Raw genomic sequence first — 18,116 nt, 5'->3', positions numbered from 1 at the left:
AAACACTTTCAATTTGTTGTTTTAAGGCTTTTATGCATTAACAATCAAGAAAATTACATATGCAGAACGTCAAACTCCCATATAAAATGCTTATTTCAGCAACTGCCACTTGGTCCTTCCGAGTGCAGTTTTTTGTTTTTGCAATATATTTACATTCATATTTAATTTTTATTAAAAATTTTATAATGAAAAAATAGCCAGATAAATTCTGCACGCATTCAGTTAGGCCTCCAGGCGAAATGATATATTCTTCACTATAAAAAATTAAATTAAAAACTAAATTGGCAGCGGCTGCCACTAGGGTCCTTCCAAGTGTTAACGATACTAGAGATTCGATAGTATCGAGTCGATACTAGCGAGAGCTAAAGTTATCATTTCACCCTTGACTTTAAATGAAATAATTGAATAAAAGCGATCATATTAGTACGTGTCTGTGTACTTTCACAGCGTCATTATCGGGAAAAATCATTTTTTTTAGACTCAAACGGCAAAATCAGAGAGATAGCGTAGTATGAGCGGAAAGTGATGTAAGGTAAGGGGCTGTATGTCGGCCACTTAAGGAACTTAGTAAAAGGACATTTAATTTGCCTGTTTTGATCAAATTTTCACCCTAAGTTGTAGTATAGATCTTTGTCCATCTGATTGTACACTTTATTTGGAGATAAAATAATTTTAGATTATTAAAAAATTAAAATGTTTTAAAAATGTAGAGTGTTCCTCAATTCGGCCACTTCAATATAAGCGTTTCTCTACTCGGCCACCTGGGGTTCCTCTAGTCGGCCACCCATTTTTCAAATTTTAAAAGCCCGTAACGTTTTTACGGACTAGAAAAGGATATTGAGAAAGAAAGAAAGAAAACCTTTGAAGAATAGTAATTTTAAGAAAACAAAAAATTGTAAGGGAAAAATTCTTTTTATTCTTTTATTTAGCCGGCCGAATTGAGGAACATGGCTTTAAAATTTCACACCTTCACATTTAAGACAGAAAATTAATATTTTTATCAATAATGAAAATAAATTTATTGCACAGTGAGTTAGTTAAAGTTCTCAACTTGCGGTTTGACTCAAAATTTGACTGCTAAAGTAATCTGTACAGGTAATAAATCGAATAACTCTTAGTGAAAAAATGTCGTGAATATTATAAAGAACATCAAAATATGCTGAAAAATGACCAATATTGCTTAAGGTAAATTTGAATCCTCTGACTTTTAATAATTTTTTTAATGTTTTGTGTCTAATTTCATTTGTATTCTCGGTCATTTGTGTTATTTATACAATTATTGACCTTATGATGTTATAAAACTCCTGGAATATTATTGCAAAATTATATAATATGAATAAATAATTCCACCGGCCGACTTGAAGAACACATAGTGGCCGACTTGTTAAACGGCCGACTAGAGAGTACCTTACCTTATAGACGAAATGTACAGTAAACTCTCACTCAATCGCCTCTTTTTCAATCGGGCAGAAAATTTTGTTGACAATTTTCACGTTTAATTATGAAGGTATCAAATTCGCTGTAGTTCTTCCTAATTTATTGTGATTCTTTATAATTGAGCGCTTTTTGTGGAATTTACAAAGGCTTTGACGCTCAATTCTATCGCTATATCGGATGACATTTTGCCCCATATTCCCGATTGAGAGAGAGTCTACTGTAGTTGATCGGGTGATTATTATAAAATCTATTTTAAATAGTTCTTATAATCTTAAAACATTTTACTCATAATAAATTTATTAGTAGTGAGAACATAAGGCAATATTTACGTGCTATTATTTCATAATGGTTTCATAAAATTATATTTTCTTGTGTCAACTAAATGAAATTGATATCCCAACTAATTAATTTTAGTTCTGACAACTTTTTCAATAGTAAAGAGTGGTTTTTTACTTATGTGTTGAAGCTTTTTCTAGCTATATAGTAACGACAACTAATATGATATAGGGGCTTATGCACAGTAACCAGTTGATTTATTTATTCGTTAATAAATAAATTAAACACGAACACAGACTTTATTTGAGAAACAATGGTCAGATTTCTTCTTATATATAATATTATAGTTACTGTAAATTTTTATAAATTTTCGCCTCTATTTTTTCATTTTTTTTTTTTTTTTTTTTGAAGAATTAGGCACTGATTTTTATCTACCAAAGATTTAACAATTCTTTCAATTAATTTATCAATATTTTTAAATTCTGCGTTTATTCTGATCTTGCTTTATAATATTTTCTAACTATTCATCACTTTTTTTTTGTCAAATATTAGTGTAAAAAATTCCAGAGGGGTCCTGTGTTACCAAAAACGAATACACATTTTCTTCTACAAATTAGTAACACTTTCTTTGCGAAACCCAAAAAGAAAATAAATGTTCATACATCATTACTAAGATTTTCAACATCTCACAGTAAAAAGACGTAAAATAAACCCAAAAAATAATCTTTTGAATGCTTCAAAATGTACAAAATTCTTTAAATTGACAAACTTCTCAAGTTTTTCTCAGCGTTAGTCTTGTCCTCGGGCGGTGGATAGGGGAAACCAACTCATTTATTAACAGAGCTTTTGGGACGTCATTTTCTGTGTTTGTGAATAGGTTTTCTGATTAATTAATAAATAAGCTTAATGAATCAGCTGTTACGGTGCATACCAGTCATAGTTATTACTGCCAATAAGATGGGTATCAACCACATTTAATTAGTTACTGGAACTAATATGTTATAGTACCCGTTACTAATCTAATTTAGTTATGATAACTAAATAAAAAAGATACAGTAAGATACTGTAATGTAGAAAGATAATGTGAATGAACTGTTCTGTTTTGGTTAACAGAAAAGGGGAACCTCCGCCTCCTTGTCCGTATGGCAAGAAGTGCACGTATGGCAACAAATGCAAGTATAGTCATCCTGAACGAGGCTCTGGACCTCATAAGTCTGTCACTGAACGACTCTCGGAATATGCTGCCCGACACTTGCCGGTGCGCCCTGGAGAGAATCGTCAGCCCGTCCAGGGTAAATCACTGAGTGTTCCGTTGAGTAGCAGTGGAGAAACTAGTCCCGTTGGCAGTGACGGTCGCCGGAAGCCACTGAGTAGGACGCGTTCGAGTGTTTCCGAGGGTCCAAGTCAGGCGGTTCCGAGTTCATCGGGACCCCAAGCTCAGTTTGGCGTAATGGAACAGCCACAGATGCCGTATGCGACTCCCAGTCAGGCTACTTGGGATCCCACGGGTTTTCCCAAGTCGCACAGTATTGAGAATTTGCCGCGAGAGGGCTTTCCAAGTGGGGGACAGCAGCACTATCCGGGAGCGCAGATGTGGGTGAGGCAGGGTGCTGGGGCCACTAGTAAGGACGATGGCGACAGTGTGAATCTGCATAGGAAGCTGCAGAGGCAACTGACACTCAATCCGGCTGGATGTGATCCGAGAATTTATCAGATTCAGCGAATGGGAGGTATTTGTCCACCAGCAGGACAACAGCAGCAGCAACAACAGCCCGCCCATTCTCCCCATAGACCAGTGGCACCTTCCCTCAGTGGACCACGTACACAACACTGCCCAACTCAATGGGATCTGCATCAGGTAAAAATTTTAAGGATATTAGCAAAGACACTCAGCGGTCGCTCTTTAGCCGAGACACACATTGATCAAATATCCGAGACACATCAAATATTTTTATTTCTCTTTGTCAGAATGTCACGAGGAATGCCTCAGCGCCAGATCCAGCCAGACCTTGGCACGGAGGACCTCCACCTGCGTCGTCCTCTGAGCCTCATCTCTGGACACAGCAGCAGCAACAGCGAAGACTTCCAGTTGGTTCTTCGCCTCCACAACCATCAACAGCTGTTGATCAGCGACGTCGACTGCACTATCACCTAGCCAGCATCTTTCCCGAGGATCAAGTGAAGATTGTAATGCAGATGTATCCGGATGAGACGAATCCACAAAAAATCTGCGCTGCCATTCTCAATATGTTTCCCAAGATGTGAATTGATATTCTAAAAAATTAACTGAGAGAAGACCATCTTCCAAACAAAAAAAGAAAGAAAATAGGAAAGAAAACAAACCCCATGTGACAGTTTCTGGCAAAATTCCTCACAGCAGGAATTTCCATTGCACGGAGATGTGATTGGCAAAAGAAATGATGCTTAAAATCAGGTGAGATTTTACTTAATATATGTTTCAATTCAAAATTGACACGCACAAAATTGAATAGTGCTTTTTGTATAGAATGACATTTTATTCTTCGTTAATCAGGAAATTACTTAACTTGGCGATATATTTCGTTTGCAATTTAGCTTTGACAAAGTGGATGATGAAAATCAAGTTAAAAGATTTTGGAGAGTTTTTTAATGATATATCAGTATGCTTGGAGATTAACCGCCAGCGCCATCTAACGTAGAACATTTTTCAGGGAAGAGGATCATCTATTTCAGAAGCTTTGGATAACTGTCAGATGTTATCTTTGGCTTAAAAAATTATTTTAAAAGTGAATCATGACTTCAAAATGATTATTAACATCACTGAGAAAAAAACGGGGCTGCGATTAGCTTTTTTTCCTCATAACTTTAACACTTTTGAGGTGTAAAAATATATCAACATTTTTTAATGTTAATTTTACACTTTTTAAGGGTAAATTAACATGAAAGAAGGGTAACTCTAAAAAGGGTAATATTTACACCGATTTCGGATCAATACTGCAAGGTAAAATTAACATTCCTGGAATGTTATTTTAACTTTTTTGGATTTCTCTCAGTGATTGCATTTTTGTTTTACTGCTCAAACCCAAAAAGAGCGCAGCATAAAATCCGTTTTTTTTTTAACTTGCTACCAAGCTAGAAGTCATACCGTAAAAGATATTAACTTTCGATCTTCGGAGACCCCCAATAAAAATAAAACATTATCTAGGGACACTTATTTCTTTTACGTCTTGTTTTTTTTTTTTTTTTAGAAAAACGGTTTCGAAAATATTGGTGGTAACCGGATAGCCGGAAAATTAGGAATATAAAGTTTTTCGAAATCAGAGTCATTTGCGCCATTCTGAAGGATCGGTTTTGAGTGGAAACCCAAAGAAAAAAGACAATTTTACTTAACGTTTCGTCCGCGTGGTGGCTGAAGTTCGAATTCCGAAATATGTTAAGTGTCAGCTATCACTTTGTTGTGAGAAAAAAAACAAAGCAATGACACTATAAACGTGTATTCTATTATGATTTCCCATTTTAACCAGAACCACTGGGTATTTTTTTAACAGCTTCTTGGTACGGTATACTGATTTTTATGTATTTTCCCAAAATTTTGTTTGAAAATTCGAAATTGAGTTTCTTTCCGTACAGAAGTAGAGTTTGGTAAAGCGAAAAGCCATTCGAAAAGCTATTTGAAAAGCCAAAAATGAAACTTTCTTACTTCTTGATAATTCCGCAAGGTGGAATTTCGAAGTGCTCAAGTCTCAAAATGTGACGGTCTTCACATTGTTTGTGAGGAAAAAAAAACAGAACAACGATGTTTACTGTTCTTGTCCCAGTATTTAATCACTCCAGAATCACCGAGTAACTCTTTTGCCAACTTTTTAGTGTGATTATTTGATAAATTTTCCCCTCCTTGTTCGAAAATTTAGTATGAAAATTCGAAAATGAATTTGAGTTCTTCGAACATCAACGACTTTTTGAGCAAATAGATTTCAATTTACCTTTTATCCAAGACACTATTCTTCACATTCACATCTGGAGTTGGGTTTTGAAAAAGTGTCTTGGTTAAAATGTAAACAGAATTCCAAACAAAATTTCGAATTTTCAAGTTCAATCTTTATTTCAAGTAAAATTTTTAAATTTGACAATATAAAATTGAAAGTATACAAAAGGATTATTCAAGAAGAGTGCTACCACGTAATGGTACCGTATGGTGCTATTCCGATAAAAAAGGAACAACTTTATTAGTATTTTACTGTTCTCAAGTGTTTCTGCATTATCGACTTTTGTGGTTGGTTCCTGTCATGACTGTTTGTTAGTTTTGAAATAGTTGAGATAGGAACTAATACAAAGAAAAATCGATAATGCAGAAACACTTAGGAACAGTAAAGTGCTCGGACTAGCACCATTATGGGTCATTTCTCAATTGAGAAAAATATCACATTTTTGTAATTCTCAATTCACACAAAAGCTCGCAAAAAAGCCCATTTTTTAATCTGAATATTTCGTTGACATTTGATTGTTTTGCGATCTATGTTTTTGGTCAAAATGAATGGAAGCAATCAAAATCTTCGTGAAATCACTGCTAAAGGATATCTTTAAGCGTTTGGTATGCAAAATATGACAGGGAAAAAGATAATGAGGGGAAATTGTAACCATTACCACTTTAAAACAGCAACGATACTTTTTTTGACACACTTCTGACACTCTGCCCGTTTTTTACCGTAAATCAAAGTTTCGGGCACACCGCATCGTACACACAGGGAAATTTTTTCACTGAAAGCACCTTTTTCACGGTGTCTACACATTGGGAACAATTCTTGTCAAAAAATTGCTTTTTTGAAGGAAATTGCCTACAGCGCTGTAAGCAGAAACGTCAAAATTCTGTCAAAAATGCAATTTTTGACGAAAATTGTTCCCAATGTGTAGAGGCCATTAGGGAACCCATCGAATCCACAATTTACTTGAATTTCACTGGCACGCAAGTGTCAGAAGAAACTCCGTTGGATGGTGCTGTACTCGATGGGAAGAGTAGTATAAAAACTGTTCCCAATTTTTATTTTTAAGCTTTTATGCGAAAAAGTTCAACCATATTGATCTTTTTCACATAAAAGCACCCATTTTTAAATGGAGTTGAAAATTTTCTAACAAATTTGTTGAGAAATTTCTCAATGGAAATGGCAAATTAAGAAAACATAATTTCTTAGTTAGATTTCAAAGTTTTTTGTAGCAAACTAAGTTGATCGCTAAGTCAAGTAGCTCCCTAAGTTTGTCCTTAAAATGAGGAACTTGGAGAGACTTTGGTTTGGTCTGAGCTTTCTAAAAGCTCTGAGAGTAAGAATATTGTTGAGAAGGAATAATTTAATTGAAAGAACCAGAATTTTTTGTTATTGTAACTTCATATTGGAGTAAATTTTGTAAGTGCTTTTTGATTGTTTCATAAATGCAACTCCCTTTGGCTCAGTGTTAGTACATTATTTACGAAGGAAGAAAAGAAATGTTTTGAATTTAGAACAAAAGATTTTATACTTGATGAAAATATTTAAAGAAAGTTCTCGTTTCAATTTATCAATAATATATTTTATTGTTATAGTTTTGTTCTTCTACTTTGATTCCCGCACTGAGATCAGAGACATTCATCCTAAAAGAAATATAAATTATAATATTGAAGTAAAAGTTAACATGTGAAAAGAATGCAGCAGCTTTTGACTTTATATACACTTTTTTTTAAAACTGTTATATAGTTAGATTTAACTGTACTGATCGTGTCAAGATGACGGAAGATGACAGATGAATTTAAGTAAAAAAAAAATTGATGAAACTTTTACAAGACAAAAAGATAACTATTGAGGTAAAATCTTAGGTAAATGTGTAGTTCAAAAGAAAATGCGATAGAAAATATTTAAGTAAAAAAAAAAGTGATTGTTGTATAGTTAAAAACAAATGCCCAGAATTATTTTGAATTTTCCACATGTGACTAAATATTTTGGGGAATGAAATATTTGAGTGACATGTGGATCATGTGGATAGTACTTGATTTTGAGTTTCTTTGCTAAACTGTTATACCTGATTCGAATCAAGATGACAGAATGATTTGAGTCTAGGATAAACTGGCTCAAACTGACAGTTATTTTAAATTTTTCTCCTGCAACATCCTGCATTTTCCACTCTCTCAAGAAAGAGAGTGGCAATTTGTGCTGTTCTACTGAGATGAACAAGAAAAAAAAATAACTTAGAACAATTTTTGACTAAAGGGTCTACACATTGAGAACAATTTTCGTCAAAAATTGCTTTTTTGAAGGAAATTGGCTGCAGTGCTGTAGGCAGAAACGTCAAAATTCTGTCAAAAATGCAATTTTTGATAAAAATTGTTCCCAATGTGTAGAGGCCTTAAGGCAATCAAAGAGATTGAAAGGATTGACAGATGATCCTTGAAATAAAATTCTCAAATTAAAAAATAAATAAAAACTTCAATGGCCAGAAAATTGCGTAGGAGATTTAAATAAGATCTCATGATGATTTTCATAAAATGAGAAAACTCCAATAATTTTGTTACATTAAATGTCTCTCAAAAGGAATGATTGCAATATAAAATCTAAGCAAATATTCCTTAAAAAAATTGAGTTGAAAGATTGAAGAAAAATTAACGTGACATTGATGTGAAAGAAAGTGTAAACATTTATTAGTGTAAGCCCTCAAATTGTTTGATACTATGTATCAAGTTCCTCGTTTGTGTCTCTTAATTTCTTCTTCATCATCGTCCTTTCCTCCAATCCTCAAGTGGTAGACTTCATCGAATGCACGATAGTTTATTAAAAAAAAAATAGGCACACTCATCCATAATTATCTAAAAATTTCTTTCCTGAAAAAATCTTCAATGTCCCCAAATCCTGTGAAGTTGTTTGTTAAAACAGAAGAAATTGTTGGTATTGATGATCCCAAAAGGAAGAAAAGGAATGAAAGAAGATTTGGGCACTGAAAGACGAGGAGTGAATTTTATCAACACAGATATATTTTCACGGGAAACAAAAATAAATAGAAAAAAAAGGAAATATTTGAAAATTTTTAGGAAGAAAATGAAAATATAAATATAAATTCAGATACATGGAAAAATGCTATGCATGAAACATTATATGATGTTGTAAGATATAAAATATCGAAAATATATGTAATATTTTAAGTGTTAAATATTGAAGTTTTATTCTTAGTGCAAAAAAAACACTGATAGCACACTTAAAGCTATTTTATGGTCTAATTTTCTACAAACTTTTTCCAGTTTTTTATGGAGAAACTTTTTGTGGACACAATTTATATCTTGACGTGTTTACTTACGGTAAGTGTGGTAATTACGTAAATAGTACGTAAAACGCGTGAAATAAAATTTTGGATCAAAAAAATTGCTTTAAGGAAAAGTTTGGTACCTTTGAAAATGGGTTTTTTCACCTATTTTTAAATAAAATTGAGCCTTACCATGGTATCACACTAGATAATTTCACATTAAAATTTTAATGTGATTCATATTGTTGCTGATATGTGTCCTAATGTGCAATTTTTATCTAGAGCTTTTAGAAATTGATTCATTCAGTGATAAAAAAAGTGGACTCGGGTCACAAAAATTGGTTTAAATAGATTAAATTAGGATACATACGATTGATAATTAATGAGCAATATAATGAGCAACATTTGCTCATTAAATTTTCATCGGGTAACACTTTATTGCAGTTACCCGGGTGGTTTCTGCGCCACAATTTTCCCACCAGTTTATTAGTGATTAAATTATTATAAAAAGTAGTTCCAATACCTATTATTTATCGCGAACGAGATAGAGAAAGGACAATAGACATTAAAAAAGATCGATCAAGAAGATAAGTAAGAAAAAATTTAAACAAAAATGTGTTCGATCTACATTTTATATAGGGTAAGTGTGCCAAATTTCGGCATAGTTGCATGGAAGCGTCAAAGTCTCGAGTTTGAAATGTAATATTTTAAATACAAATTGATTTTTTTTTATTCTTTCTTATTTTGTAAAAGTGTTGCTTGGAACCTTGTAAAGAGTTTACCGTCTTTATTTACTCTTCATTCTTAATACATTTGAAAATGAATAAAAATATAGACATATCTTTGGTGCCCTATTTCGGCCACCTTCATTCTCATAGTTCCTTGCCCTTCGGGAATTCTTCCAACATCTTATTCACGTCATCTCGTTTGTCGAAGCTACATTTTTTGTTATTCTTTTGCATTGTATAATCTCTAGAGTATGTAAAAACTAAAAGTTCATGAAAATTTGAGGAACAAACAAGGTGGCCGAAATTGCAAGCTGGCCGGAATTTGGCACACTTACCCTATTCGTTCATAAACTTCTAGAATTTCGTAGTCAAATTAATTGAGGCTGTGCATCAGGAATCCGTCATTTGGGACTACAAAATGCCGGGAATACAAAAATAGAGGCAACCGATCTGATGGCTTTCAGTCTGTTTGCGACAAATCGAGTCACCAATCGCCAGAACTCACACATAAATCGGGATTTGGGTGATACTGGCTCCCTCATTTTCGTAGTCTTCTTTTGTAATAATATCAATAAACTGTTAGGGATTTCAATAAATTTCCAACAATTCTAAACTTGTCCCAATCGGTTGATAAATACGCTATCTAGACTAGACAGAGTCTCTTTTCTAAGTAATCACTCTATCTTCTACAGACGTCAGGTATATATACCGAAACTTAGACATTTTTTAAATTACTTAATTAGGATTTATTTAAATTTTAAAATAAAATTAAGTAAATCACTATAAATGTACATTCTATAAAAACACATGGGCTCTAAGGAAAAAAATTCATCATAAATTATTTATAAATACATAATTATACACATGGACTCAGTGCAATTTTAACTGTCAATCAAATGTAGGTTAAGATGTAATAAAATATATATTGTGGAAAAGTGTTAATAATATATGAAATAGATCTATCTAGAAATTAAAAAATTTATAAAACGAATATAATTTCAAAGCTCCTTCTGTAGTAATATTACAACCTATGTGTTAGACTTGATTTCTTGGAAAGCAGTTACTTCTGTTCAATAACTAGGGACAAGACGGGCAAAATAGTATGCTTTGATGAATTAAAAAGTAAAAAAGATGGCTAAGCAGAATATATTCTTCATTATTTTATCGTAGCCTAATTATTGGGAGCATTGGGAGCCTATAATTTGGAATTGAAACATATACATAACTATCTGATGTCATCTAATGCTAGAAAAACAAAAATTTACGAACAAACGACAAAATTTTAGGAATATTTTTTGTGCGTTAAATGTTTGTAAAAATAGTACAAACTTTTACGAACTTGTTTGTGGGTTATACGCATCTGCTCCGATGGTAAAATGTCGAAAATGCTCCGAAGATTTGAATTTCAAATTGTGTTTTTTTTTCGAATATAAATAACGGAATGTCTATTTGGAAGATATTTCACGTACTTTATTTTAATAAAATAGCTCTATTATATTACGTGTTGTCTTTTACACTCAATTATTAATATGACAAAGTCTCTGGAATAATGCAGCAAATTAACGTTGATGTTTTAGAAGGAAATGATAGACATATCCCCGGCAGACCAAGCAGCGAAGCAAATTTGAACAGAGATAAATATAAAGATTATTTGTATAATAATTGAATGGACATTGTTCCAAAGAAGACGTCTGTAAAAGATTTTAAAACTCTATTTTCAATAAATTGAACGATAAAAAGAATATTTTTCTTTTATTTCAAAGTAATATTTTATTTTATTTTTTCCGGCTATAACTCCTATTACACTATGCAACACGGTTTTTGTCTCAGAGGTCTCACTCGGTACTTTTGATAGAGTCGAGTCTCCTGATTAAGAATATGGTTTTGGTTTTGCACAATCACGTCACAATTTTTTTTTATTAATACTTTTATATTTTTTCTGCTTTGCCTTACATTATCCTTTATATCACAGGTTCTAGCGAACAGAATTTAAAAAGTGTGGGTCCATTGGAAAGGTCATTAGTTGTGCTTCAATTTTGAACATTACAAAAAACTTTGTAAAACCACTCCTTCAGGGTGGAAAATTGGAGTTTCTCTAAAAACTGCCAAAAAAATGGTCTTAAAGTGAGGTTTTAAAAATTTGTATAAAATAAACTAAACAAAATATTAAAAATCCATTGACACCAGGCGATAGGCAACACTCAGGACTACAATTTTGTTCATAGAAGACATCGTGCTATAATCACTCTAAATGCCTCATTTGTTGGTTTTTGTCATTTTCCGAAAATATGAAATACCTATTTTAGAGCAAATTCCCTAAAGATAACTGAGAAAATATCTTTTAAAACTTACGTGAAACATACCTAAATGTTGAGATTCTTCTTTAAATTGATCGGGGGACCATCAACATAATTTTCATTTACATCCCAAATCAACCCTCAATACGAAGCTCTCAGTTTAACTTTTAAGAATACAATTTTTGTTTCTATTTATTTCTATCCATCCATCTAATACTATTTCTAGTAGAGGTTAATTTTAAGTGAAAGTACGATCTAAAGTCATTGAAATATGTTCGCGAAATGTCCGCTGATACTTTTTCTACTTATCATAAAAGAGCATCCCAAAAGGAGTTTAGGGGCTTCTTCTTGCGGCTGAATGTTGATTGGGGATTTAAATGAAAATTATGTTGATGGTCCCCCGATCAATTTAAAGAAGAATCTCAATATTTATATATGTTTCACATAAGTTTTAAAAGATATTTTCTCAGAAATGTTTAGGGAATTTGCTCTAAAATAGGTACTTCATATTTTTGGAAAATGACAAAAACCAACAAATGAGGCATTTAGAGTGATTATAGCACGATGTCTTCTATGAACAAAATTGTAGTCCTGAGTGTTGCCTATCGCCTGGTGTCAATGGATTTTTAATATTTTGTTTAGTTTATTTTATACAAATTTTTAAAACCTCACTTTAAGACCATTTTTTTTGGCAGTTTTTAGAGAAACTCCAATTTTCCACCCTGAAGGAGTGGTTTTACAAAGTTTTTTGTAATGTTCAAAATTGAAGCACAACTAATGACCTTTCCAATGGACCCACACTTTTTAAATTCTGTTCGCTAGAACCTGTGATATAAAGGATAATGTAAGGCAAAGCAGAAAAAATATAAAAGTATTAATAAAAAAAAATTGTGACGTGATTAAGCAAAACCAAAACCATATTCTTAATCAGGAGACTCGACTCTATCAAACGTACCATGTGAGACCTCTGAGACAGAAAAAAGTTGTCAATTTGTTGCATAGTGTTAGTGAACTTCGACAGCTCTTACTATTCTTTAAATTCCCTTTCTAAATTATTATATTCTTTACATTTTTTAATAATGGGATCTGCCTTTCCAATTATTAAAACCACTTCTGAAATATTATTGATGAATATTTAATTCAATCCAGAAACACTAATATTTTCAAAATTATTATATTATTATTATTCGGTTTTAAATCTGCTTTCAAAAAATTTTTTTTGATCACTATAGAAGATTTTACAAGTTTTTCATACCTTACTTGCTCAAAAACACTCCCAATTAAATTTTCGGAATTTTCCGGAATCAAAAAGCTATCTCGAGTGTGATAGCTTTTTCCCATTTTGAGCATTATTGCAGTTGATTTTCAATGAAGTTGATCAAATTCCTATACAAAATGTTACTTATTTAAAATTATTTTTGTGAGATATTTACTATTTCATCTCAATATTATTTAAATTATATTAGAATACCTCAAAATAACTCCCTGGAGCGCATAAAATAATTTTTTTAATAGAACTTCCCAATATTATACAGGAATTGTATGTATATAAAAGATGAAAATGGATATATGAAACAGAAACATATAAGTTGGCGTATCTTATATTATAATTGTGATTCTAGTTTCAATTACAGCTTCTGGACTACAATTTTGTATGTTGCTTGTTTTTGACGAAATATTTTTAATACCGATCGCATTTTCAGTAAATCTTGCTGAATATTTTGTCTGAAAGTAAAGAAGCTAGGATATACAAATCCTACAAAAACATCCTTGTTGAATAATTCAGTGATTCTCGATGTTTTCGAGACGCAAAACCATTTCACAAAATTGAACATTTCACCCTTCAACGGAAAATCACCATTTGAAATTCAAAATATTTGGACGCGTTCGGGCAGTTTTCTTGCACTTTTGCAGAGGGCGCTAGTATAGCAAATTTACCACTTGCTCGTAGGAATTCCGTCTGTTCACACGGTAAGTCGTCTCTCGGCTTAAGTCAAGTATATCTAGGCATAAGTAGATCCCATGCACAACAATATCCTAATCTAATATTAATATTCAATAAATAAATGAAAATCTTGTTAGAATTTCCCCAGTTTACCCTTAAATGTGGGTATATAAAATGAAAATAAATAAGTGTTCCTTTCAGTTGCTTAACAGTTGTGAAAATTAAATATACTAATACCAGTTTCTCTCTGTTTCTGCCAGCATAATGACAGATAAAGTGATGTTATCGCATAAAAAAATTTACAAAGAAATAGAACCCGAACTTGAATTTGGAATTTCACTGATTACTTTAAACATCTCCAATAGATCAATCATCGATCGCTTTGTGATAATAATTTCATTAATTTCAATTACAATTTTTATCATATTACTCTTGCTTTACCTTACTGCAAATTTTGAAAGTAAATTGACAGACAATGTTGTTGTTTGTATTGCTTCATTTTTTGCAATATCGATTATTAACATTAAGATAGTGCCATTATTTTTTCAACGAAACAATTTCCGTAAACTAACACAGTGGAGTAAATCACTTAATGAACCTAATGCCGAGGATGAAATGTTCAATACAATTTTAAAAGATAATCTTACAAGATTTCGAAGAATGTGGTTGATTCTCCATAAGTAAGTTGTTAATTTTTAGACAAGTCAAACCTAAACAGAACTTGAATGATTTTTTACACTATTTCAGAATTACAAAAATAAGTTTTATGTTATCTGGTTGTTTTATGGCGTTTGGCACAGTTTTAAAAACTGGAAATGATGGAATGATTAAAATACCTTTTCTCTCAGAAGATTGGATATACTACAAAGTCGTTGTTTTTATCATTCAACTTTATCTTACTGTTAATGTAGCTTTAGTAACTGTTTACATAGATATGATTATTATATTTTTTGGATTTGAAATAACAGCTGTACTGTATACCCTCTATGACTATATATCTGCTAATAAGGACAAAATGATCGAAAACAGTGATTTCTTGAAGATCATAATATTAAAACATTTCGATTTCATAGACAAGATTAAGCTCATCAACAAAACACTTTTATACATTACACTCTTGCATTTCATTTACAGTCTCCTTATAGCTCTATTTTTCTTTTTATATATCAGGATGAATACCCAATCTTTTGTGGGATACTTGATGATTACATGTGTTCTAATTCAACTTTTCTATCCCTGTGTCGTTGGAGATATGATTAATATCAAAACCAAAAAACTATCCGAAATATTCTATCAAACAAATTGGTATGATTTAAGCCTTAAAGATCAAAAGACCTTCTTGATTGTATTAGGAATAATTCAAAAAGAATATGGATTTAAAGCTGCAGAAATTTTTGATATAAATCTCTATGCATTCTTTCAGGTTAGTCGAAGAATGGCCTTTGCCGATAATGTGATACACTCTCATTAGTTCATAGTACCTTACTTTAATCCATAAAACGATTTTCTTACAGATTGTTAAATGTGCGCTCTCTTACTGTACTATTTTATATACTGTGAGTAACCATTAAGCCCTGAAACAGCAGATGAAACGCTAATGCAAATTTCCAGCAAGGATAACGCTGTACCTTATTGCTTTTACTTCATATGCTTTCATCATAATGCTACAACACCGAAATACAAATATTTGTGCTAAAATGTATCTAATTCAATAAATTTATGTAAGCAATAATTTAAGTGATAGAGCATTCGCTTCGAAATTCTGTATTTTTAATGATATTGCCACTGTGTGCGCTTTATACAAACCTTAAAATAGATTGTAGAAAATGAAAATTAGAAATTGAAGAAATAAAGCCCTCAAGTCTCGCTAACAACCCTCAAGAGTTACCTTTAAGTAAATGTAGAAAGAATTGGAAATGTAATCAATGATTTCAACAATCTCTTCCCTGAGAATGCGACGGAAAGGTTACCTGGAACGGCAATTAAGAAGAATATTAGTTAAACTATCCATAAAGCCGTATCCGGATCGGAGGATTCAAAATTTTTCTTCTCCGGGACTCTCAAACAGCTTGGGTGGAGGCTCCAGAAATTTTTATGGGAATCTCTTCGCAGCTGATGATGCAAGACACTATTAAAGAATCAAAATCTAACTTCTGTTTGGACTCATTCTTACCATCCACGAGTAGATCTTGAAAAATTCGAGAATCCATTTGAAGATCAAAAAATAAAGAGACTTTGTTACTTCTTGATAATTCCGCAAGGTGGCTGAGATACATCCTGTTCGAATTTCGATGTTTTCAAGTGTCAAAATGTGTCATACTAAATTTTCGAACAATGTGGGGAAAATTTATCAAATATCACACTAAAAAGCTGGCAAAAGAGTTACTCAGTTATTATGGAGTGATTAAATGGATTAAATACTGGGGTAAGAACAGTAAACGTCGTTTGTTATGTGTTTTTCCTCACAAAAATGTGAAGACCGTCACATTTTGACACTTGAGCACTTCGAAATTCGAATAGGATGTACCTCAGCCACCTTGCGAAAGTATTAAGAAGTAAGGGAACTCTCCTTTTTGGATCTTCGAATAGATTTTCGAATTTTTCAAGTACGGAAAGAGTGCGGTTAGGGGTTGATGGCCGTTAAAAAAGAAAGAAGAAAAATTGCGGAATGGCAGAATGAAGTTTTGCTGGGAAAATAAAGTGCTGTGCAAAACTATATCCGCACCTCAGAATTTCTTGCTCTGACACAATATTGCAAATATATTATTTAATTGTCTTACACTTTTCTTTAGAGTAACTTACTACAATTACAGTCAAAAGTAAAATTTTTGGTCGCACTTCTTAGTAATATATTTCAAATATGAAAAATTCCAACGATTTTGCCCTGTTCAAAACTCCGCACCCCGTTTTTTCGTATCTGGCAGCCCTACTTCCGGTCAAATGTCATTTTCTTTAGTAATACATGTGAGGTGAGTGAAAATTTTAGTGACAAGCCGCGTGCAAAAATACTGAACGATTTCGAAATTGGACAAATAATTGCCTACAAATAATTGCGAGGCGATTGAACCGGGATGAAGGTACAATCTGCCATTTTTTAAGGATCCTGACGGATATGATCAACAACGCCATCATGGAAGAAAAAAAAACTCATTTCTGAAGGGAACATGTTGCGCCTAGTATCAAACAATGCTCGAAGTTGCAATGCAATTCAGGCCGAACTCGGCCTGAATGTATCACAGTTCACACTTTGGAGGGCTATTAAATAAATAAATATAGTTGAAATATAATTTTTATCAGATTGTGAACGGAAAAATAAACCTTTCTTGACTTTTTTTCTTTAATTCTTCACGACGTTTCGAGGATGGGTGTCCTCTTCATCAGGTTTCGAATGTGGAAGAAAAATCACGTACAGGTGGGAAATTCTGCTGCTGCAATGCACTTGAACTTTTTTACAAATTTTTACTCTGAAGCTCACCATCCAATGGACTGACACCGAAACAGTCGTGAATTAAAGAGAAAAAGTCAAGAAAGGTCTATTTTTCCGTTCACAATCTGCTACAACCTATCAGACCGAAAATTCCTCCATTATTTTTATCTTTTTATTTTACATTATTATTCATTCTGCACCGTAAAAAATTAAAAAAAAATTAAATTTTAAACTAGATAACTTGATTTATTGGAGTGCGGATATAGTTTTGCACAGCACTTTACTATCAACAACTTAGTAATAACTTAGAATATTGCAGATATACAAGAATCAAATGCGTTGACACTATCGGAGTCGTACTGTCCTTATATTCTGTCACCTAAATCTCCTCAAAGAAATAAATTGAAATGAGTTGCGACCTGGAAGTCAAGTCAGCGATATTGCGATATGCTCCACTCGTCCTTGAAGGGTTAAAACCAAGATGTCCAATGAATCTTAATATTATTCAAAAGTTCTTTTAACAACCACCAGAGACATCTCTTGCTTTCACTGCGAAGCGTTGTTACTTGTTACGTTTTTCTTAGCGATATATCGCCTGAATATAGACAAAATTGCGCCACGCAATTGTTCCCGCGCTTCCCGCCAATTGATTAGCAAGAAAAGTAAGTGATAAGAGCGCTGCGACGATCCCCACCACGTTGCATCACTCCTCTCCTCTTCAGCTTCACCTTCCATCGCGAAAGTGTATTTAAATTGAGCTGTGATCA

General features: G+C 32.7%; 1 protein-coding gene across 3 annotated transcripts in view; it reads left to right on the top strand.

Annotated features, from left to right (window-relative positions):
* LOC129802288 (probable ribonuclease ZC3H12D) overlaps positions 1-8,862 on the top strand; it is a 65,343-nt gene extending 56,481 nt beyond the window's left edge. For 2 of the 3 annotated variants that reach the window (XR_008751783.1, XR_008751784.1), the window contains exons 4-6: positions 2,827-3,571; positions 3,682-4,147; positions 7,268-8,862. Coding sequence is in view for 1 of the 3 variants with exons in the window: in XM_055848003.1 (XP_055703978.1) it covers positions 2,827-3,571; positions 3,682-3,978 (1,042 nt within the window). In the remaining 2 variants the exon portion in view is untranslated. Of the gene's footprint in view, positions 1-2,826; positions 3,572-3,681 lie in introns of all 3 variants that reach the window. The other variant, XM_055848003.1, reaches the window with a different exon arrangement.
* Positions 8,863-18,116: the final 9,254 nt, after the last annotated feature.

This window comes from Phlebotomus papatasi, chromosome 2 (assembly GCF_024763615.1).
Source record: "Phlebotomus papatasi isolate M1 chromosome 2, Ppap_2.1, whole genome shotgun sequence".
Lineage (NCBI taxonomy): Eukaryota > Metazoa > Arthropoda > Insecta > Diptera > Psychodidae > Phlebotomus > Phlebotomus papatasi.
This window is presented reverse-complemented; position numbering and strand designations above follow the sequence as displayed.